We start from the raw sequence: 22,865 nt of genomic DNA on the forward strand, positions 1-22,865 counted from the left end.
ATTGCAAACTAAGGCTTATTGGAATTTGATGAAGCAGTAGCAATCATTTTATCCATTGGTTTTCCTATTGCTTTTAGCAGTAGAACCCTTTCTTCAACAGAAACCTAACCCACAGTCCCCATACATAAAGCAGTGGAGGATTTCCGGTTGAAAAGACACAGGAGTATCCAGAGCTCTTCCCACTGACACGTGTCCCTGTCTCAGAAGGATTGCATGGAGCACAGTTTAGAAACCACTACTTTAGTCCAAGCTCCCTCCTCTTCCAGATGAAAGAAGTGAAGCCCAGTGGGGTGATGCGATTTGCCCCAAATCATATGAGAAATAGAAGCTTCTTATAAGTACTAATAATACCCATCACCCTCAGAAGCATTACCAGGGCTGCTGAAATGCCACTCTGGTGCCTTCTAAGTTCTGTGCTTGTAGATCCGTATCAGAATTTCCACAGAACAGCTTAACAATTAAGGACATTGGATTTAGAATCTATGTTCTGGTTCTGCCAGTTACTGAGAGTGTGAACTGGGACCTTTTAAGTGATCTCTCTGAACCTCAGTTTTCTCGTCTCTAAAATGGACATGACAGCACCTTCTTTACTGGGTTATTGGGAAGCTTGAATTAGGGAACACAAGTAACATAAGTAGTACAATGTTTGGCGTGTGGTAATCATTTAGGACATATTAGCTCTTAATTTAGTTCTTATTTTATGATTGTTGGTGTTATTCAAAGTTTTTGCCAGTTTTCTATGCACTTGGGCACAGTGAATACATTTGGGGAAATACTGAAACAGTATTACTTACAATCTTTAGAAACCATATTATTTTAGAAAAATATAGTATTTCTTAATTTGAGGGGTAAACTAGAAAAAATTGTTTTCAAGAGACTGGGCTGCTGCAAGGTTTGTACAATGTAATTTCTTGTCCCTGGACACCATTTCTATCTGTTTGCCTTCCAACAATCGGATCCAGCTGGCCAAACTGCCCCCTTCCTTTAGAATAAGGTAGGCAGCATGCTAAAATTTTGGAGGAGGATCATCTTGGTAGTCCTTGGGGAAATATCTCTAGATAAGCATCTAGAAGAGCATTGTCCAACAGATAATTCTGCAGTGATGGAATATGATAGCCTGTAATTGGGGCGATTGAGCACTTAAAATGTGGCTCGTGTAACAGAAGAATTGGATTTTAATTTAATTTTATTTTATTTAGTGAATTTAAATGTAAATAGCCATTGGTTTAGAGAGTTCTTCAGATGTTCTGAGCCAACTAGAGTGCTTTTGAAAATTTTGGTATTGGACTCTTCAAATAACACATCCCTGAAGATATAGACAGGCAGGAATAGGATGGGAAGAATGCTTTCATACTGGAAGCAAGTCAAGCAGCCAGAAATGAATGAGAGGATGTAGATTAACCCTGTCCTTTCCAAAGACGTCATGGTGAGCTGTTACCAACCTCTCACCAGGACTTTGGGACTCCCAATACTTTTAATAGAGTTTGTACTATTTAGCCTGGGCCTGTTGCAGGTTGCATGCTTGTGCCTTCTTGCACCCCTCACTCAGCTGACAAAGCTTTAACTACTTCTTAGGTAACTTTAAGACATTCTTCTCCAAACCCTCCTTTGTGAGACATAAAGTGATCGCCTATTCAAAGTGATGGCTTTCAGTCATACTGGCACTTTCTCCACATGCCCTCAAGAGTATGTGTGTAGATGACAGCATGTATTCATGGATTGCAGCTTGTTCCAATAGCCGGCAGAATAGAAGGAGCTCAGTCAGACGCTGAGAAAGAGTAAAAGAATAAGATAAAGGAAGACTATTAGAACCAATAGAATTAAAGAGATACAGATATCACGAGATCTGGAAGGAATGATGTAGCCACATAAAACAGGGTGTTGGCCTGAACACATGCATACCCTATGACCCGGCAGTTCCACTCCCAGGAATATGCCAAACAATAATGCATACACATATTCACCAAAAGACACATACAAGACTGATGTTAATGGCAATGCAATTCTTTACAGCCTCCAATTGAAAATCACCCAAATGTCCATCAGTGGTAAAACGGATAAGGAAATTGTGGTACATTCACACAGTGGCACATGACGACTTGGATGTATCTCAGACACAACGCTGAGTAAAAGAAGAAAGGAAAATAAATAGTTTACGCTATGTGATTATATTAATTTAAGTTCCCAATGGGGATCGAACTATCCTATGGTGTTAGAAGCCAGGATAGTGGTTATCCTTGGGGGCAGGGGGTATTACATCTTATGTAGCCCAGGGTTTCTCAGTCTCAGCATTACTGACATTTGCGCAGAAAATGTTTTGGGGGTCTGTCCTGTGCGTTGTAGGATATTTAGCAGCATCCCTGCCCTCTACCCACTAGATGCCAGTAACAGCCACCCTCCAATTGTGACAACCAAAAATGTCTCCAGACATTGCTAAATATCCCCTACGGGGCAAAATCATTCCGCATTGAAAATCACTGCTGTATCCCAAATGCCTTTCACCTGCTAGATACTCAATAAATACTTATTGAAGGAATGTATGAGGCAAGAGCTGTTTAGTGTCACACAGGTGTATAAAATAATTTAGTTTTTATCTCAAGAGTTCCTGCTGCCCTTTATGAATCTGAAATATAAGTACCAGTTTCATCCATTAGTTAAAGAGTAAGTAATTCAAAGGCCAAAGGCAATATTCATTCAGCAAAAAAATGAATTAAATGGACCAAAAATTTAGGTCAAACCAAAGCCAAATATTATATGCCAATAAAACTCTCTTAGTAGCAGTTTCTAAATCAGAGTGCCTAACCTGAAATTTTACTACAAAGGTTTAAAAATACAATAAAATAAAGGGCTTGAAATGAGACACTTTCATTAAAATGTTAATTTTGATAATCACTGCATCATTTATATGGATTTTAACCAAATAGCTTAATATTCTTCACAAAGAAAACCACAGCCTAAGCCTTAAATGCATTCAGTAAAATGTGCATTAGACTTTTCAAAGAATTTTGGTCTCTCCCTAGGTTTATATTCAAGTCATTGGTTGTATGTAAGCTATTTAATTCTACACCTAAAATTACAATGTGCTTTAATCCTTCCTCTACAAAGTTCAAATACATACCCCCGAAGGCACCGCCAGTTGTGCTCTTAACATTCTTCTTTGTAGTGAAGCATTTTTGGTCCAAGACTCTGAGCAGGTCTTTAGGTCTTTTCCTCTCCCTTAAGTTTGTAGTTCTTTTCCCCACCACCCCAATCTCCAAAAGCCCATAATTAATGTTACAACTGTGCTAGCCCCACCTCTGGCAGTTAGAGCGTCCTTTTCCACACTTCCACATGTCTGTATGACAGGTATTTTTTTTAAGTGTGGGTATCCATTCCAGTATCCTGGGGAATCATAAGGTTGGATACTTTCCCTTCCTCGATAAGGGAGACGTGTTCAATTTCAAAACCATTTGACTCCTTTGATTGCCTGTTTTTAAAAAACATAATTTTCAGACTCTTTACGGACAGAGGATGTTCCAGTTTTCTACTGCCACCCAACAAATGTCATGGCTTAACAAAATAGTTTCTTATATCACGATGCTGTGGGTTGACTGGACTCATTCACATGGTTCTCACTGCTTTCGCTCATGTGGCTGCAGTTCAGTGACAGCTGGAGCTGGAGCCGTATAAAGACTTATTTGGACTGGATATCCAAGGTGGCTTTTTCACGCGTGTGTTGTCGCCTGGACTTAGACAGCTGACCCCACTGCAGCTGGCCAGGCGAGTCTCCCTCTCCCCATGCTGCTTCTCCACAGGGCCAGCTTCCTCACAACATGGTGGTCACAGGGTTGTTGGACTTAAATGGCAGCTGGCTTCTTGCAGAGTGAATGTTCCAAGATACCCGTGTGGACACTGCAAGGCTTCTAGATTTCTTCTAACCAAGGCCTGGAAGTCATGCAGTGTCACTTCTACAATATTCTATTTGTCAAAAGTAAGTCACAGAACTAGTCCAGATTCAGCAGGAGAAGACTACACAAAGATGTGAGTACCAAAAGGTATAATTCATTGAGGACCATCTTTGGAGCCTGTGTATCACAGATGGGAAAAGATGAACCATATGATCATACAGTTGTTCAGGGTGAACTCTTTAACATATTACTTAGTAAGTAATAAATTCTCCTTTCCTTAAATTCTCATCATTTTCTCTTTGGCTACCAAACTTGTCTCACTTCAGATCTGTTAGTATTTGCTTAACATATTTAGGTGCGTATATATTTATGATTATTATATCTTCTTAATGAATTGACCCTTTTATCATTATAGTAACCGTCTTTGTTTCTTGTTACCATTTTGGCCTTAAAGTCTGTTTTGTCTGATATGAGTATACCTACCCTGCTCTCTTTTGGTTTCTATTTGCACGGAATATCATTTTCCCTTCCTTTACTTTGAGCCTATGTGTGTCCTTCAAGCTGAAGTTCATCTCTTACAGGCAGCATATAACTGCATCAGCAGTATCACCCCTCACTCAAGGGGAAAATGGTAGTGGGAGAGACCTCGTCTGTCCAATAGGTAGAGGGCAAGCCAGTGCTCCTGGACAAGTGAATTCTTTTTTTTTTTTTTTTTTTTAAACATCTTTATTGGGGTATAATTGCTTTACACTGGTGTGTTAGTTTCTGCTTTATAACAAAGTGAATCAGCTATACATCAAGTGAATTCTTTGATTCACCTCCTCTGTCTTTTGCCCTGATGACTATGGTGGCTTCGTTATGCCCATTTTCTTTCTCAGCATCCCTTGAACCTAAGTGAAAAATGACAAATAACCCTGTTCCTCTTCTTTGCAGTTATGGAAGCAAAGCAAGGTTCAGCAACAATGGGGAGAGTGCTAATGTTTCATAAAGTCCATGGCAGATCACACTTAGCCTTAATGTGTTGACCTTGTTTGCATGCTTGATTGTTTGTTAGCTGTTTCCATTCTCTCCGGCTGATGGCTTCAGTACCTGTTAGGAATCGATACAGTGGATAATTGCAGTCACTGTTTAGAACAGTGGAAAGGTCAACTGTATTAAACCTCCATTTCAAGTAGTCCTGTGGTGACTTTTCTAAAAAGGAGGGGCAACATTCTTTCCTCCAGCTTTGCCAGCAATTGGCTAGGCTGACTTTATATTATTTCTAGGCACCAGAAATCTCTGTGTTCTTTTCACATCTCCAGGTTCAGGTAGGAAGAGAAAATAGAAGGCGTCCCAATGGCTTCATAATACCTTACGATTGAAGAAAGGTTCTTCTGAGCAAAGAGTCATTGGATAAATGCTGTTAATCTGTTCTTATTTACATAAACAGTGGCTGTCCACCAGCAGAGAGTTTAAGGGCTGAAATGCACTAGCTTTCAGAAAAGAATATTCTTCTAATCTCTTCTAATCTCTTTGAAGAACTCTGAAGTTCAGGTAGAAGAAAGACCCTTACGTGTGCACGCATTTGCCTTAGAAGTGGGAGTTCAAACACCCTTTCACTGTGCCTTACCACCTTTCTTTCCAAATAAAAATACCACACATCAGTCTTTCGAGTTATGTTAGGATGTCATTTTACAGTTCACAAAAGTCTTTCATATATCGCCCTAAATTACCTCTTTATTTTGCCTTTTAAAAGCCTAACCTTTCAGCCTTCATGAATTGATTCCTTCTACTTGTGAAGTTTAAAATCATTTTGTTAACTTGTTTGGACTTTTTTTAAAGCAAGACTCTTGAATTTTGACATAAAATATATTCTTTTTATTTTAGTGTTTTTTTGTTAATGCTTCATTTTGTTCTGTTTTCCCAGTCTCTAAGGAACTCTCATTGCTCTTCACAACGTAAATTCATATTGATCTCTGAGTTAGTCAGGGGAATCTGTTTAGTCGGTCTAGAAGGGAAGTATACAATAGCGCATGCCAATGTGATTATGTATTGCAATATTAAGATCATGTAAAGGGCTCCCCTGATGGCGCAGTGGTTAAGAATCTGCCTGCCAATGCAGGAGACATGGGTTCGAGCCCTCATCCGGGAAGATCCCACGTGCTGCGGAGCAGCTAGGCCTGTGTGCCACAAGTACTGAGCCTGCGCTCTAGAGCCCGCGTGCCACGAATACTGAGCCTGTGTGCCACAACTACTGAAGCCCGTGCTCCTCAACAAGAGAAGCCACCGCAATGAGAAGCCCGCGCACCGCAACGAGGAGTAGCCCCCACTAGCCGCAACTAGAGAAAGCCCACACGCAGCAATGAAGACCCAATGCAGCTAAAAATAAATAAATTTATTTTTTGAAAAAAAGATCATGTAAATATGAAGTGGGAAGACCAGTTTAAGAAAGGTGCCAAGCTATCCTGCTCTAAAAGAAAGCAAACACCAACTTTAGCTTCATTGTTGAAAGGGATTTTAATACTGAAAGCCTCGTTAGAATCTGAGGTTATTCTTTTGCTACAACAGAATCCCATCCAATGAAATTTTAAAATGGGATGCGGTGCGGAAGAATGCCCTGCAAGCCCTGATGCTGAGTGTCCCAAACATGTTTCAAGGGACTTACCATCAAAAAATAAAAGACTTTTGTTAAATGAATGAAGAGAGAGGAATTAAAGGCAAATTTGATAGGAGTGGTTTAGGGTAGGTTAGACTGTATCTTCCTCTGCAGGTCAGCACTGTGATACAGGGATTAAAATGATGTTTTTCTCAAATTCAACCATTTAGAAAATATTGGCACTCTAATTTGAAATTACTCTTTAGAAGCAGAAAATTCACTTGGCATTTATTATGAAATAATACTTCTCTAAATGTGCTTCCAACTGAATTTTTTTTTCAAGCCCCTAGCTGTTTTCAGCCTTCATAAAAAGAAGTTATCTGATGACTTGAATGTGCCATCTTTCATTCTGAAGTCTGATCTTCCTGCTGAGGCTATTTGTAAATGGCTTAGGTCTTCTTTTTTTCCTCCTAGGATCTTAGGGTTAGGAATTCTAAGGAATCCAAGTCATTATGGAGTTAATTGTTCTCCTCTGGCAGGTTATAATTAAATAATTATAGGCGAGAGAAAACAGAAGAAAAGCATATCCCCAGTCCTAATGTTAAATAACATTGGAATGTTTTATTTCACTTCAGATAACTTCATTTACTCCTTAAGTGGTAAAATTAAAATCAATACAGGTTATGTTTCAGGCAAGTTACAGGGAATTAGTATAGACACAAAGAATTTAAATGCTGTAAATATAATAGACGTATTTTGAAAAATGGTTCCCATTTTCAAATTAACAAGGTATACTGTTCAATAGTTCTTCCTGACATTCTTGACAGAAAACAGTTCTGTGTAAGGTGAAGTCATGGGTGGACACTACTTTTGAGATACTTGTAGGTTAATTGGCTGTGACTCTTTCCTTGTTGGTGTGGCACACAGAATCTAAGATGGCCCCATGGATGGTCCCTGCCTCCTGCTGTTCATAACTTTGTGTATTTCCTTCTCTTTTAATATGGGTGGGACCTGTGACTTGCTTCTAAGCAACAGAATATGGCAAAGATGATGGAATATCACTTCCATGATTATGATTGTGTTACCTAAGATTATACCTTCCATCTTGCCAAAGGAGTCCCTCTCCTTTGATCGTTTTTTGAAGCAAGTTGCCATGTTGAGGGGGCACATGTGGCAAGGAACTGAGGATGACCTCTAGCCACCTGCCAGCAAGGAACTGAGGCCCTTGGTCCAGCAATCCCAAAAGGAATTTAATCCTGCCAAAACCCACAGGAAATGGATCCTTCCCAGCTGAGCTTTCAGATGAGCCCTGGGCAACACTTGATTGTGGTCTCATCAGAGGACTTGAAAAAGATGACCAAGTTAAATCATACTCATCTGTCTGCTTCATGGAAAGTGTGGGATAAGAAATGTGTGTTGTTTTAAGCTGCTAAGTTTATGGTAATTTGTTACGCAGCACTAGATAACTAAAGCAGCTAGCTTCTGTGATAGGACAGAGTAATGATCCCCTAAAGACGTCCACATCCTAATCCCCAGAGCCTGTAACTTTGCAGGTGTGATTCAGTTAAGGATGGAGCAATTTTCCTGGATTGTCCAGGTGGACCCAGTGTAATCACAAGGGCCCATATAGGTGAAAGAGGAAGGCAGGAGAGTCAGGGAGAAATTTGAAGATGCTACTTTGCCTGGGTTTTGAAGATGGAGGAAGGGGCCATGAAACAAGGAATACAGGAAGTCTTCAGAATCTGGAAAGGGTTCCAGAATAAATGCAGCCCTACTGACACCTTGATTTTAGCCTAGAGAGGCCCGTTTCAGACTTTTGACCACCAGACTTGTAAGATAACAAATCTGTGCTGTTTTAAGCCGCTAAGTTGTGGTCATTTATTACAGCAACAGTAGGAAGCTAATGCAGTCTATGCTTATTTTGTTAGCATCTAAGATGAATAATGAGTCCTCCTCCAGGGGCTTGTCTGCTCCTAACAGACTGCACTGGAGCTATGAATATTTTCTTCTTTTTCCAGAAATGAATAAATAAATACGGTGCCGTTGAGCATTGCTGTAGGGAAAATGAGAATTTTTTCCACAGCCTTGTGGGCACATCCATCCTACCACCTCATACCCCTCATTCTTGCATTTACCTTTTCACCGTTTCTTCTTCAGGTTCTAAGCACGGACTGTCTTAGTCAAGGATCGTTTGGACTCAAATAATGTGATCTATTCAAGTCAGTTTAAGTAAAGAGAAATTGGGGATAAGTGTAGCAAGTAGGTCTCAGAGGATGGAATCGTAAAGCAACTGTTCTTTTCCCCCATTGCCCGTTCAGAAGAGCTCTCCAGGGCCAGGTCTTCATTAAAATCTCAGGCAGGTCTGCAAATGTATTGAGCAGGTTCAGAAAATTTCTCCAGTCACTTGGACACTTGTAATCACAACAACCTGTAATCTGTAATTAAAATGTTCAATTGTCATGTAATAGTCAAAACTGCCAACTCCACAGAATTTCTCCCTTGCCCCTATTTCCGGCATGGGAAGCCTGCGCTGGGTTAAGGGGCATTCCCCAACATTCTTCTCTAGCTTTGGCTTCTTCCACGTTGAAATGAGGCCAGGACAGTGAGGTAAAAAGCAGGAAAGTTCTCACTCGATTGGCACTAAGGTAATCCGACATTGGTTTCCTCTGTCCATGGAAGATCGTGTAGGTTGACTCGTGGACACATTTGTAGATTTCTGGAAGACTTCTCTGTTGAGTTGTTCCAACTGCAGTTCCCTTGAGTCAGATGGTACCCAACGGCTGGCTGTGTCCAGCACTCCTTAGCTTCTACATCTTTCTACTAAGGCCCTCCTGCCCCTGGAAGAAGCTCAGTTGAGCAATGCCTTTATTAAATGACCCCAGGGCACCATTTCTGCCGTGTCTTCCAGATATCGTCCACAGGAATTGCACACTTAAGGCCCGTCTCAGTGGAAGGGTAATAATTTTGCAAATACAGCCTCTGCTCTTTGGGCATGTGCTGCTTCCTCAGGCCTCTCCCTGTTACCATTTTTAAAAATTAAGTCATGATTAAGACCCCAAGATGAATAAGAGTCCCAAACTGTGGTTTTTAATACCTCCTTTGAAAGTATGCAGCACCCTGTTTTGGCATGTGGGGGTGATTGGCATGAGGCCTCAGCTGAATCTGCCCCATCATCGTAGCACCCTGTAACATATGAACACATGTAGCTTCTATCTTTTTTCCCCTCTAGGATTGGAATCCTAAGGGACCCAAAGCATTATGGCATTAATTCTCCTTGTCTGGCAAGTAATAATTAAGTACTTGTAGATGAGGGAAAAGAGAGATAAAAGCCCATTCCCAGAACTGATGATACATATCATACTGAGATATTTTACATTAGCTGTTTTACTGATGTAAAATGGTGAGCAACCAGCCCTCAGGAATGGTGGGAACCAGGCCTGCTCAGGGGACCCCTGGCATCTGTAACCTTTATTCTTTCTTATTCAGTCATGAGTGTGACTCGGCTCCCAACTCTCTTTGTCTGTGTCTCTTAGTTCTGATTCTGGAGAGAGGACATTTGATGGCCTCATTCCAACACTCGGGTCCAATCAGCTGTGCCCTGATGATGAGTTCTGGGCCCATTGCCTGCCGCTGAGGGCTCTGGGGGCAGACTTGGGTAGAGCAGGCCAGGCAGGACAAACAGGCCCACACCACGGCTGCCACACTCTGATTTCTCCTGCCGCATCTTTCCACAACACTCCATCCGTACATTCACGTGCCCACCCTCCTAGTGCTGGCACCGGCCTTGCCTCCAGTGCTTCACTTCCATGCATTCCACGGCAGGGAACATCCTCACCCGCATTCCCTTAAAGGCTAGTGGCAGAATTTCTTTGTGATATAAACCAGAGTGGAGTGGCCGGGTCATAGTGCTTGTGACGCCGAAGTTTGCCTAGGGGTGCCAGATTGCTCCCCAGAACTGCTACACGGGGCTCCGTGGCCACCAGCAAAGCAAGATCATTCATCCCAGCCACTGGGAATTCTCATTTGATTACACTGTTGCTCTATTAGTCCTTCTAACGGGAACACTGTCTGCCACTCCGATTATTGGGGCTTTCCGCCAGCCCTTGGCAACTAAGAATTGATGGGATCAGACAGACCCTCCCCACCATCGCCATCAGTTCTGATTCGATTCTTCCTCCAGTTCTTGAATTCTAGTCCTCTTTCTCCTCTCCATTGATTTCTCTTCTTCGCTGCCCCGACCGACTCCTTCCATCAGGGGCCACCCCTACCGCCGCTGGGGCAAGTCACATCGTCCTCCCCAGGCAATGGGCTTATAGTAAGGGGCTGAAGAGCACTTAATGCTAGAAATGCAATTTGTCGTGGCTTCTCCAAGAGAACAGCACTGCTACACATCCCCTTGGCTTTAGTCATTTGGGCAGGAAATCACAAAAGCAGGTAATTAATTACCTCCTACAGTAAAAAAAGTCAGCTCCACCTCAAGAAAATGGCAAGTGACCTTTCTCCTACTCAGGATAAAAAAGGAACAAAGGAAGGAAGGAAGAAAAACTATTATAACCCATAATATGGTCTTTCCCCAAGGGTTCCAGTTATTTGAAAGGTTTGGGTTACTTGGGGGAAATTAAATAAACCATTGTATTACATTGTTCTGCTTTTGGCCACACAGTGTTCCCTATGGTGAACAATATTTCCCAATGAGCGCCCATCTGAAATGTTTATCGGCCCAAGGTCGTAGGCATTGTTACTGCAGCCTTAGAAAGCCACATGGTATGGGAAGTCACATTTACTGGGATACTGTTTTTACATAAGAAACCTACAGTGACATTTTTCTTTCATGATGCTAAGAAGATACTGACATTCAATGAATTGATAGAATTTTTAAAACTCTATCCCCTTCCAGAAAATTACACAGACATTTTAAGCAGCTAAAGGAAAATCGGAAGGGGAGAACCCATTTTGAGAGACTGAGTTGATGCTTTTAAAATCCAATCTTCCCTCAGCGAGTTTTATTTTAGGGCTCTGCTGTTTGGTGTTGCAGATAATATCACCCAATATAAACCGAATAGGAAGCTTTCCACTGGCTGAACATTTGATTCCAGTTTTCTCTGTGGTCTGAAAGCCCACTTGTGAGCCCTTTGATTCTCTGCCCTGGGAGCCCAAGGAACATTCGCCAACATCACACATTTTGTTTTAAAAGAGCACCGTCACGGATAGAGTCCAGGCTCTGCGCATATCATAAATATTTTGTTTTCTCTCTTACAGAAGCTGCAAAGAATCGATACTCCTCGCTGTCATTCAGCCTTACCCTGTAAGTGTCCTGTGAGTAAAAGTGCATCTATAAAAAGATATGGGTTACAATAGACTTTCACACACCATCTCGCACTTCCAGTCTCCCCCTCCCATTCCACTCCAGTGACTAACAGCAGAGAGAAATAACATGCATTCACAGGACCAGTTCCAAAATCTTGGTTATTTGTATTTTGTACTCCATGACAGCAGATCCTTCATTGGACAGAAAAGAAAGTGGTGAATTTCCTAAATAACTTGAAAATCAACTTTTCACTCCCATGTGCCTCTCACATCTAGAAATGACACAAAACTCAAGAATTTCCTTGTGATTCTTAAGTTTCCAGCTTAAGCATCACAAGTCTAAAGGGAATATCTAATTGTAGGAAGTTGAAGCATGGTTGTTTCTCTTACCCCCATTTAAATAATTTGGTGGAGACATTGGACGTTTCAGCGGCCTTGTCAGGAAGGTGGGGAGTGATTAAAATCGTACTGCTTTCAGTTCCCATGATTCTTTTAAAAACGACTTTATCATGGTGTAATTCACATATCGTAAAATTCACCCATTTCAAGTGTACAATTCCGTGATCTTTATAAAGTCTACTGAGGTATGCAACCATCACCACCATCCAGTTTGAGAACACGTCCATCACCCCAGCTGGATTCCTCATTTCCATTTACAATGAATCCCTTTTCCTACCCTCAGTCCCAAGCAGCCACTAATTTACTATTTATTTCTTTCTATAGATTTGCCATTGCTTGTGAATTTCATACATGGTCAGTGAACTAAAAAATACCAAGGCAAATTCCTTCAGACTTTTCCCCAAACGTTTACTGTCAATATCTTGTGTGGCCTTCACATGGAGCGGCAGAGATTCCAACCTACTTAGGCTTTTATTTTCTTCCCCATAGAGATTTCTACATCAATTCAGAGGTTCTGGCATTTGCCGGTCTCCATCTTGTGACCAAACTCTTCATCTCCCCTGTCCTGGAATTTTCCTTCTAAGCACTATGGGCTAGTCATTTTAGGCAGGAAAAAAATATGTATTCAAGTTTGTGATAAGATCACAAATTGAACTAACCAAGACCACAAGTTATGCCATGTAGGGTCATTACTACATATGTTAAAAGCACGGTTTAATATTGAATGTTACTTTTAGTCCCAACTCTTTGACACAGCTACACACGCACACACACACATTTGGATTTGAAATCTCAGGAGACAGCAGGAGGTAAAAGAAGCAAGACTTGAGATCTAGTTCCCAACAGTATAAAAGGCGACTCCCACACCTGCTCTGGACCCCAGTTTCCTCATCGGTGTAAGGAGAAGGTCAGGTGGCATCCCGTCCAAGGGCCTTCCTGCTTCACCACCTCGTGACCTGGCGATTCTTTCCATATGAAGTACAGCTCATCTGATTTTAAATTGTTTCATTTAACCCAGTTGTCACTCACACCTCCTTCAAATCTATGCACACTTCTTCATTTCTTTGCAGTGAACAAATGCATTTGGGTAAAGCCAATGTGAATGTCTAACATACGCAAGTGATGGACCAACTATAAATTCCTGGCGGAACTACAAGCTTGCATTGTCTTTCCTGAATTCTCTCTTCCTACTTTATAACCTATTAGTAATGCAAGATCAGAACCATTTTACTCCAGACCAGGTTATTTTTCCAATGTGGGGTCGCATGTTACCCCCAAACAGTAAACTTAGAGGAGTTTTGCATTTAAGTTAAGGGTTTTGTCTTGTTGCTTTGCTTGCTTTTTTTGCCATTTGAGTCTGCATGACTTGTTATTCATATGAATACTCATTACTGTCCGTGAATCATGGAACTTCCTCTTAACAGACAACCTGGAATTTTCTAGGAGTTCAGCTGACTCCTGCTGTTGTGCTATATTGAAAGTCAACGTTCAGGAGTGTTGCTTGTTCTTATGGCCAACGGTTGCACCTCTGTTCCCCAGAGTCACTGTCTCCCAACCAGTGATGAATTCTCAACTTTGACCAGCCCGCCTTCCTGAAATGCCCATCACATACTCCACCCGCCACCTCCTCGGCTCACCAAATCCTTCTCACCTTTCAAGTCTCAGCACAAATTCTGAATGCTACCCCAGAGTTTCTCAACGTCAGCACTGTTGGGCTGGAGAATTCTCTGTTGGGAGGTGTGTTTAGCAGCATCCCTGTCCTCTACCACTAGATGCCGGTAGCATCCTATCCCAAGTGGTGACAACCAAAATGTCTCCAGACACTGTCAAATGTTCCCTGGGGACCAAAATCACCCCCACTTGGGAACCAGTGTCCCACACCTAAAGTCTTCCCTTCTTGATCCAGTCCAAAGTGACCTTTTCCTCCTCTGAATTATAAGAGTTGAAACCCCAAAGTTACTTAAATAGATACATTAAATGGAGAGAGGGGTGCACATGGGAAAAGAGACTGTGAAGTTTTACTTATATTTTTGTGTTTGGATTTTCCTACAAGCAAATGGCTTTTTTTAAAGGTTTTATGTATTTGGTGAACATTCTCTTGGCAACCAGAACGGACATACAGAAACAGAGGACCCACCAGACCAAAAGAAAGTCTATAAATTCTACTTTTATTACAGACAATAGCATTCAGCATTTTAATTTCTTTGCAGCTTACTGGTCAGCATTTTTTTATGTTGTGTTTCTTCTGCATAATAAGATCTGGTCAAGACAGAGAGCCAGTGTTTACAGCTTTTTGCCATACTCCACGTGTCCCCAGGGCACCCCAACATGACTCAGCCACAGAAATCAGTCTCCAGTGAGGCCCAGGTCAAGGGAGCTTGGGAGAAAAGTCTTAGGATTCCCAAAATTCTTTGATAAGAAATAATTCTTAACAGGTTTTTGCCTTCTTATTTCAAGTATTATGGAGGACTCTCTCTCCACCATTTTTACTTTATTTCTTAGAGAAAAATTGTGGAAGTGCAGAAGGAAATACAGAAGCAGAAAAATATGTGTTGGCAATACTTATCCTCAGAGACAACCAGTGTAAACATTTTGGCCTATTTCTTTCCAGTCTTTTTGTTCTAATGCCTTGTCAGCAGTTGAGATCATATTACATGTACACTTCTATTCTGCATCTTTTACTTAGTATATCAGGCATTTTCCCGTGTCATCAAGGATTCTATATAAGCATTATATACATGGCTGTAAAACATTACATTGAACCAAGATTTCCTTAATCAACACCCATCATTAAGCCCACTGTCTCTAATGTGTTTCTATTATAAATAATTCTGCAGAGAACATCTTTGTGTATAAATCTTTATCTGTATTTAATAGCTTTTCCTCAGGATTGAATTTTAGAAGAGGAATTTTTGGGTTACTCGTGGATTTTATTTGTTTTTTTCTGACACACCATCTTCTTCCCTTATGCTGTTTCTTTTTTTTTTTTTTAAAGCCCTACTGTTACCATTTTTATTCCAGATCTTTCTTGGCCAGCTGCTCCCCTCTTTCCTTTCCATAGTTCCCAAGTCTAGAACTTTCAGAGCTTTCCAGTCCAACATTACCTGAGACAGAGAGTATTTAAAGAGTCTCTGTAACCTCTCCTCATACAACCCCAAGTCAGTGGGACTTGGGCTAAGTCACTCTCAGTTCTGACATCCCTGAGCTACCATGATTCACCTTCCCTCAGGTTTCTTCTAGGCCAAAAACTTGAGAGACCTGCTTGCCTGCCTCTCACTTCCTGCCTACCTTTCACTGTGTTCCACATACCTGAGGGAGGTCACACACCTCCTCATGGAAGCTCCAGCATAGTAGATATTGTCAGAACCCAGAACATATTCCCTTGGCATGTGTCATGCTGAGCATGCCGGCCCAATTTCCAACTGAGAGCACCAGTGATTCCTTGCCTGTGGGTTATTTCTGGCCACAGGGCCATGCTCATGGAGCAGGCCAGAAGTGCTCTTTGAGCACTCCACTAGGAATTCTCACTCTCAGAAGAGCAGCCACTTCATCACTGATTGACAGGAGCTGGTGGATAAATACCCCAGCTCCCTCTCTCCTCAGTCAGTGTAACTCTGAGGCATACAGCCTGCCTTGTTTTCCAGACATTCCCAGCAGGGTTAAACGCCAGTTGCTCACAGTGGTGCCTGACTTAACAATGAATGCTTCATTGGCTTCCTCACCCGCCCTGTCTCCCTTCCCCTGCTCACCTACCCATGCTCCCTGGGAGCATCTCCCAAATCAGCTACCTGCTTGTGAATCCTGGTCTTAGGGTCTGATTTGGGGGAAGTCCAAACTAAGTCATCCGGTGATAACTGTGGGCTAGTTAGTCCTCACTAAGTATGTACTCAGTGCCTACTATACAAGTGTCCTTTAGAGCTACAGGCTTGGCAAATTCAAGACCTTACACTTAGCTTCAGAAATTTATCTCTTTTTTTTAACATCTTTATTAGAGTGTAATTGCTTTACAATGGTGTGTTAGTTTCTGCTTTATAACAAAGTGAATCAGTTATACAATATACATATTTCCCCATATCTCTTCCCTCTTGCATCTCCCTCCCTCCCACCCTCCCTATCCAACCCCTCTAGGTGGTCACAAAGCGCCCAGCTGATCTCCCTGTGCTATGCGGCTGCTTCCCATTAGCTATCTATTTTACGTTTGATAGTGTATATATGTCCATGCCACTCTCTCACTTTGTCCCAGCTTACCCTTCCCCCTCCCCGTGTCCTCAAGTCCATTCTCTAGTAGGTCTGCGTCTTTATTCCCATCTTGCCCCTAGGTTCTTCATGACCATTTTTTTTTTTTAAGATTCCATATATATGTGTTAGCGTACGGTATTTGTTTTTCTCTTTCTGACTTACTTCACTCTGTATGACAGACTCTAGGTCCATCCACCTCACTACAAATAACTCAATTTCGTTTCTTTTTATGGCTGAGTAATATTCCATTGTATACATGTGCCACATCTTCTTTATCCATTCATCTGTTGATGGACACTTAGGTTGCTTCCATGTCCTGGCTATTGTAAATAGAGCTGCAGTGAACATTTTGGTACATGACTGTTTTTGAATTATGGTTTTCTCAGGGTATATGCCCAGTAATGGGATTGCTGGGTCGTATGGTAGCATATACCCTGAGAAATTTATCTTATGTCTGTAGTTTTGTTTCAAACTAAGTTATAATGACTTCTAAGAGCATCAGGAGCATGTCAGCCATCTATCGTGGCCATCTTAGCAACAGCAAATTTGGAAAGAGGTGTAAATTTGGAAAAAGGTGATTAGAGGCCTTTTAATCTTAAAATTAATTAACAGCCCGAAAATCTGATTATTCGAAATAGTAATTATTTGTCATTTCCACCACAGGATATGAAGTGCTTGTGATCAGCACCTATTGGTTGGCAGGTTGCCAGGAATTAACGTATCAGGTTTTTGGGTGGTGCACATTGTATATTTTTTAGCGACAAAGAGAGATCTGAGTCAAAACTGCAGTCATGACTGGTTTGCATACCCCATGTACCAGAGGTAACTCCAGCCAGTGGAAGAAGCCATTACTTTACTGATTCTAATTCAGTAACCTTCAGACTTGTAGAGCTAATGTTTTTATCATCAAAAAGTAATTTTTAAAATGTATGTCCATTATATGAAATAGTCACAAATCCAGAACAAGAAAAATGCAACTTGTATGGATTCTTAGATTCTTATCCCAGGTCTGTTGACTTCAAAATATGTATAAAATAATATTTACTTAACTACCTTGGCTATCTCATTTTCTTTCTGGTTTTCCTAGATTACCAGGTTTGTCATTAGGGCATGGGAAATAAATTCAGGAATGAGGCTCCAAGAAGCAGGCATGCAATAGCTACAGACAGAAGAGACAAGCATCCCCAGCTTGACCAGTTCTGCTCTATGGGACCACTTTAGGGGCAAATAACCCTCTGTACTTCCATAGGAACATCACTGCATCCTGAGATTATACATCAAATGAGATGCATAGAAACTACATTCTGTTAAATATATTTTTTATTGAGGCAAGGAATTATGTAACATTTTAGAAAAATAAGGTAAAATACCACATTTAAAAATTCAGATGCATAGAGGAATGAACCTCAGTATCTGGCACACTGAACACATGTGAAATACATCATTCCCAGACAATGCTGGGGAAGTGGGGTGTTACTGCATTCAAATATCTCATCTAATTAGCAGTGTCTGTTCTGGGTAGCTTTATTACAGCCGCTTCACTTGAGCTAAACGCATTGTGCCAACGTAAATAGCCCCTGCTTAAAATCATTACGGGAGAATAATGTTTTCCCTTCAGCTAAAAAATGGCATATCAAAAGCAAATGAACTCCCTACTGTATGATTTGCTCATTCATCATGACTAAGCTTGGCCTGTAATTACGGTACTGAAGAGAACATCCCTGTCCCATGACTTCAGCTTTGTAGTAGGACTTTTAAAAGTCACATTGAGCATGTTCAAAGCTATTCTTTGGAGGAGCCATTCAGAGTTTTTCTGGATTTTTGTTTCATTTTGTTTTTAAAGGGCAGCCGTTCTCTTAGAACATCTTGCATAAGTGGAAGAATTGAAACTCTGGAGGCCAAAGCATCCATCTATGCTGCCCTTAAGACACAGGGGAACTTTTGAAATAACAGGATTTTCTGAGCATTAAGGCAGAACTCCACCCAGGAATACACATCCACATGTTTTATCATGTGTTTTTCCAACAATGATTGTTTTATTATAACACATAACGTAAATCTACCATTTTAACCGTTTTTAAGTGTGCAGTTCTATGGCATTAAGTACATTCAGAATCCTATGCAACTATTGCCACTATCAAGTTCCAGGACATTTTCATCACCCCAAAAGGAAACCCCATACCCATTAGTCACTCCACATTCTCCTCACTGCCGTCCCCAGCCCCTGGCAACCACTAATCTGCTTTCTGTCTCTATTCCATAGAGACAGAATCTTCCTATTCTGCACATTTCGTAGAAGTGGAATCGAATCATACAATGTGTGGCCTTTTGTGTCTGGTTTCTTTCACTTATCATGATGCTTTCGAGGTTCATCCATGTTGTAGCGTGTATCAGAACTTCATTCCTTTTGTGGCTGAATAGTATTCCATTGTACGGCTAGACCACATTTAACTTATCCGTTCCATCATATTGTTTTTAAATTGATCTCCAGTATACTTGTATTTGACAAAGATGGGAATCCTTTTATTGTTTTCATTTTACTTGAAATTCAAAGTATGGGACACCCTAACTGGCTTCTGTGCTTTGAGATTAATGCAGTACACAGGAGGATGACCCTCTGTGTTGACTCTAGAGTCAATTACTAGAATTCTTTACACAACAGCCTCAATCTCTTAGAACTGTATAGTATGAAAAACGTTAGGCTGAACCGTGTGCCGTTTCCAATATTTGACCATTTTAATCTATAAAATTGCAGTTGTATGATTCAAGCTAAATATTTACCTCTGTATTAGGTTCAATAGAGAATGCATTTCTTTTTCAAAATAAACAGATGGTGCCTGCAACATGGTAGGGAGCTCACCTACCACATGAGTTCCCTTCCCCTCACAGGCTTTGTTAAAACAGTGCAGTGAGGCTGATTCTCAGATGAAGGCAGTTGACCAAGATCACAGCCTCTAAGCAGGTTTTATCATTGGCCTTCCCGTTTCTGAGGGAGACCAACTGAATCCCTCAGCCCCTGTTTCCAATGAAAGACAGTACAGAGGGCCTAGAAGATGAGGCAGAACATGAAGTCGACCTTTTTTTTTGATATTATTTCTTATTTATTTATTTATTTTATTGAAGTATAGTCGATTTACAAGGTTGGGTTAATTACTGCCGTGCAGCAAAGCGATTCAGTTGACTTGCACTTCTAAGTCAAGATCTCCTCTCTACCTTTCACTTCTAAGGTTATAGGATCACAGGTTACCAGTAAGAGGCTGAAACTCAAGTTTTGGGCTCATAAAGCGTGGGAGCTTTTGCACGTGTGCGTGTGTGTCCCCTTACCTGCTCACGTGCCCATACACCATTAATGTGAGTAACAGTAGGATTATCAGTCATTTTAGAACTATCAGTGGCTCTTCTCCACCTTGTTAAAATACATAACTAATGAGCAACTTGTCATAAACCCACCATGAGATTTGGCTACCACCTAACCTTCTGCATGGTACTCAAAGCTCCGTGTTGGAAGCAGGATTTATGTACTTCCACAACTGTCATTTTAAAAGGTCTTTGGAAATGTGCTCAGTAAGAACATGGAACATGCTGTCTATAGTTCTGGTCTGGTGGCTAAATCAAACTTATTGCTTGATGAACATATCAGGGTTTCAACTGCATCCATAATTTGTATTTAGTCCTTGAATTGGGCACACACCAAACACTTTTTAGCAAAAATGTTAAATATCTGGGAGGATAAAGATAGGAAACAACTCTTACAAGGTTGGCCTTACATTACCAATAATCAGATCAAATGTTTTCTTATTTTCTAGTCTCCCAAATCAGCATTTATTAGTGCTGCAAAAAAGGCAAGGTTAAAGTCCAATCCAGTCAAAGTGCGATTCTCCGAGGAGGTCATCATCAACGGCCAAGTGTCGGTGAGTTGACAGACACCCGCTGGTGACTCAGAGAGAGGCCTTGAGGTGTAGGGGCTTTGCACTAAGCAGAGCCAGCCACCCCGCTGGAATGATCAGTTCAGAATTGGTTGTTGGATTTCACAGGGGTGTCGAATCTCAGGATTGTAGACGGCTTGAGAGATCGCCAGGCTGTGCCAGCTGTATTCCTTCTTACAAACCCAGAATACATAGTAGTCCGGTATTTCCTTGAATGCTTCCAGAGTTAGAGACTTCACTACTTTACAAAGGAGTTCGTTTGATTTGAGATCACTTGACATTGCCTCATGTTGAGTAGAATATGCCTCTTTGAAGCTTGCACCTATTTCTCCCCATTCTGCCAACTATGCATTCTTCCATATAACAGCCCATTCTATATTTTGAGAAGGGTTTCCCCTGAGGTTTTCCTTATCCAAAATAAAATGTCTCTGTTCTTCCAACTAATCAAAATGGAAAGAAGTTAAAATGATGGGAAAAGTTTCCTATGTGCAACCAGGAGTGAAGGAGTACTGCCCACACCTCCATCAATAGGTCTTGATAGGAATCATGATTACTCAGGCACATAATTGATCTTCAAAATGAATGATGCAAACATTGATAGGATGCTTATTTTCAATTTTCCCCCAAAATATAGCCTAGTATTTTTGGTTGTCAGCAAGCTACCGTCCAGGGTGCTCATATTTTTTGGACCTTTGAAATGCCACCTTTTGTTGTCGAGGTTTTGTTGTTTAAATAAACTCAAAGGGATAAAAATCTCATCCATGATATACTTGCTAAGGGCCACAGACTCTTCCCTGGGTGGTCCTGGATTTGAATTTGCAGATAGAGGCCTGCATATCCCGGGCAAGGCACTCACGGTGCCAAGTGTCTTCTGGCCAAAACTTGTTGACCTGCGTCTGCCCCACTCGGAATCCAGGGGCTTAACTGGCCAGTCTACCAAACTGTTGTGATGTTTGTGGGATGGGGCCGAAGGCTGTGCTGCCCCATGTACCTTTTAGCTGTGGCCTTGTCTTCCCAGTGGCCATGTCCCACCCCATCCCCTCTGCCCCCTTTCACACCACGGTCTGTTCTGTTCCTCTCGGTGAATCCCCATCACTCTGGATGCAGAGTTACCATAATTATCATTTCAGAACAAGACTGTCCCAGTTTAAGGCTGTTAGTTGCAGTCCCAGAGGAATGACTATGACACAGAGGGTCGTGGGAAACGTACCTCATCTTTTCTCAAGCTTCTGAGCATGAGATTGGGCAATCAGTTTACGCATCTTTAGAGAGAATATGTTTCCAGGAGCTGCTGTGGCAGCTTCCCCTTGTCCCTGGATAAAAAGCAGCTGGTGTGTGGGGACAGCTCTGGGGGTCGATCATCTGCAGCATTCGCGGCCTCACCACAGGCCTGAGCGTGGCGGGGACGTTCGGTCTGCTGTCTGGCCCTCAGCCTTTGTGACCGGCTTCCTTTCCAGTCTCCTCTTGCTTTTCTGAGTCGTTGTGTGGCCTTCCTTCTGGACTTGGAGCTGCACTAACTCAGTGAATTGGGCAGCAGAAAAGTCGCGCGTGAAGCCCTCAGGAGTAGAGAGGAGGGGAGGGGAGTCAGAGAAAGAAGCAGGAAGCGGAAGGCGTGAGCCTGTTTCGGACATACTTAGGGACTGAATTCTCATGGACCAACTGTAGGACGGTAGCAAATCTCTGGCCATCTCCTCTCAGTTTCCTCATCTGTAAAACAAGGGACTTAACGCTTTCATAATTGCTGACTTCCCCTCCACTCTTGTGGCTTCATGACCAACCACGTGTTCGTGGCACTCACCCAACTTGCCTTCCTGCTCCCCCTTTCGTCTCTCCCCACTTCCAGTTGAAGAGAAAATTCAAAGGAATGTGTGTCTTTTGTTTACTTTTGGTTGCGCTTCAAACATCTCTTTTTGACTTATTTTTAAGTTATCTGTTTGTTACAGACAGTGTTTTATTCTTTTAACACACTAACCCGTTCCTCATATATCCCCTTGGAGTTTGAGGAACATCGCTAAATGGGTTAAAAATCATTTCACAAAATTACTTTAAACTTGGAGCTTGTTAATGCTTGTGATTCGCCATCATGACCCCTGCCAACAGGCATCACGTGAAACATCGTCATTGCTGGTCCTCTTTCTGTTTAAGACACGCTGCTCTGCTGAAGTCTGGCCTTGTGGTCCCAAACATTGTGGTCTAATTACAAAGGTGTTATTTCTGTCATTGCGTTTTCTAGTGGGAAACCTTGATTTAAATTAAAAAAAAAACTCATCTGATCGATCTTCTGACGGGAAAAGTTCTTTTAGTTGATTCAGCTGAGTTATTTGTAGCTAGAAGAGAAGAATTTTGCTATGAACAGCTGAACTCAGATATCACCAAAGGGATACTTTGCTTGGCCTTAGGGAGTTTGATTTTTTTATTGTTTTACGCTGTGATTAGAATAAATTGCAGATATATGCTGCTTCTACAAAGGGCAGAATCCTAATTCAACTGATTTACAACCCCTCCCCTTTTTTTTTTTTTTTTTTTTTTTAA

The 22,865-nt window shown here is 41.6% G+C and overlaps 1 protein-coding gene across 1 annotated transcript in view; it reads left to right on the forward strand.

Annotated features, from left to right (window-relative positions):
• FRMPD4 (FERM and PDZ domain containing 4) overlaps nucleotides 1-22,865 on the forward strand; it is a 179,315-nt gene that overhangs the window by 120,234 nt on the left and 36,216 nt on the right. Inside the window, exons 4-5 of the mRNA XM_024760054.1 lie at nucleotides 11,722-11,767; nucleotides 20,214-20,319. Of these exons, the coding sequence (XP_024615822.1) occupies nucleotides 11,722-11,767; nucleotides 20,214-20,319 (152 nt within the window). The remainder of the gene's footprint in view (nucleotides 1-11,721; nucleotides 11,768-20,213; nucleotides 20,320-22,865) is intronic.

The sequence above is a fragment of the Neophocaena asiaeorientalis genome, unplaced genomic scaffold, assembly GCF_003031525.2.
Source record: "Neophocaena asiaeorientalis asiaeorientalis breed wild unplaced genomic scaffold, Neophocaena_asiaeorientalis_V1.1 scaffold295, whole genome shotgun sequence".
Taxonomy (NCBI): Eukaryota; Metazoa; Chordata; class Mammalia; order Artiodactyla; family Phocoenidae; genus Neophocaena; species Neophocaena asiaeorientalis.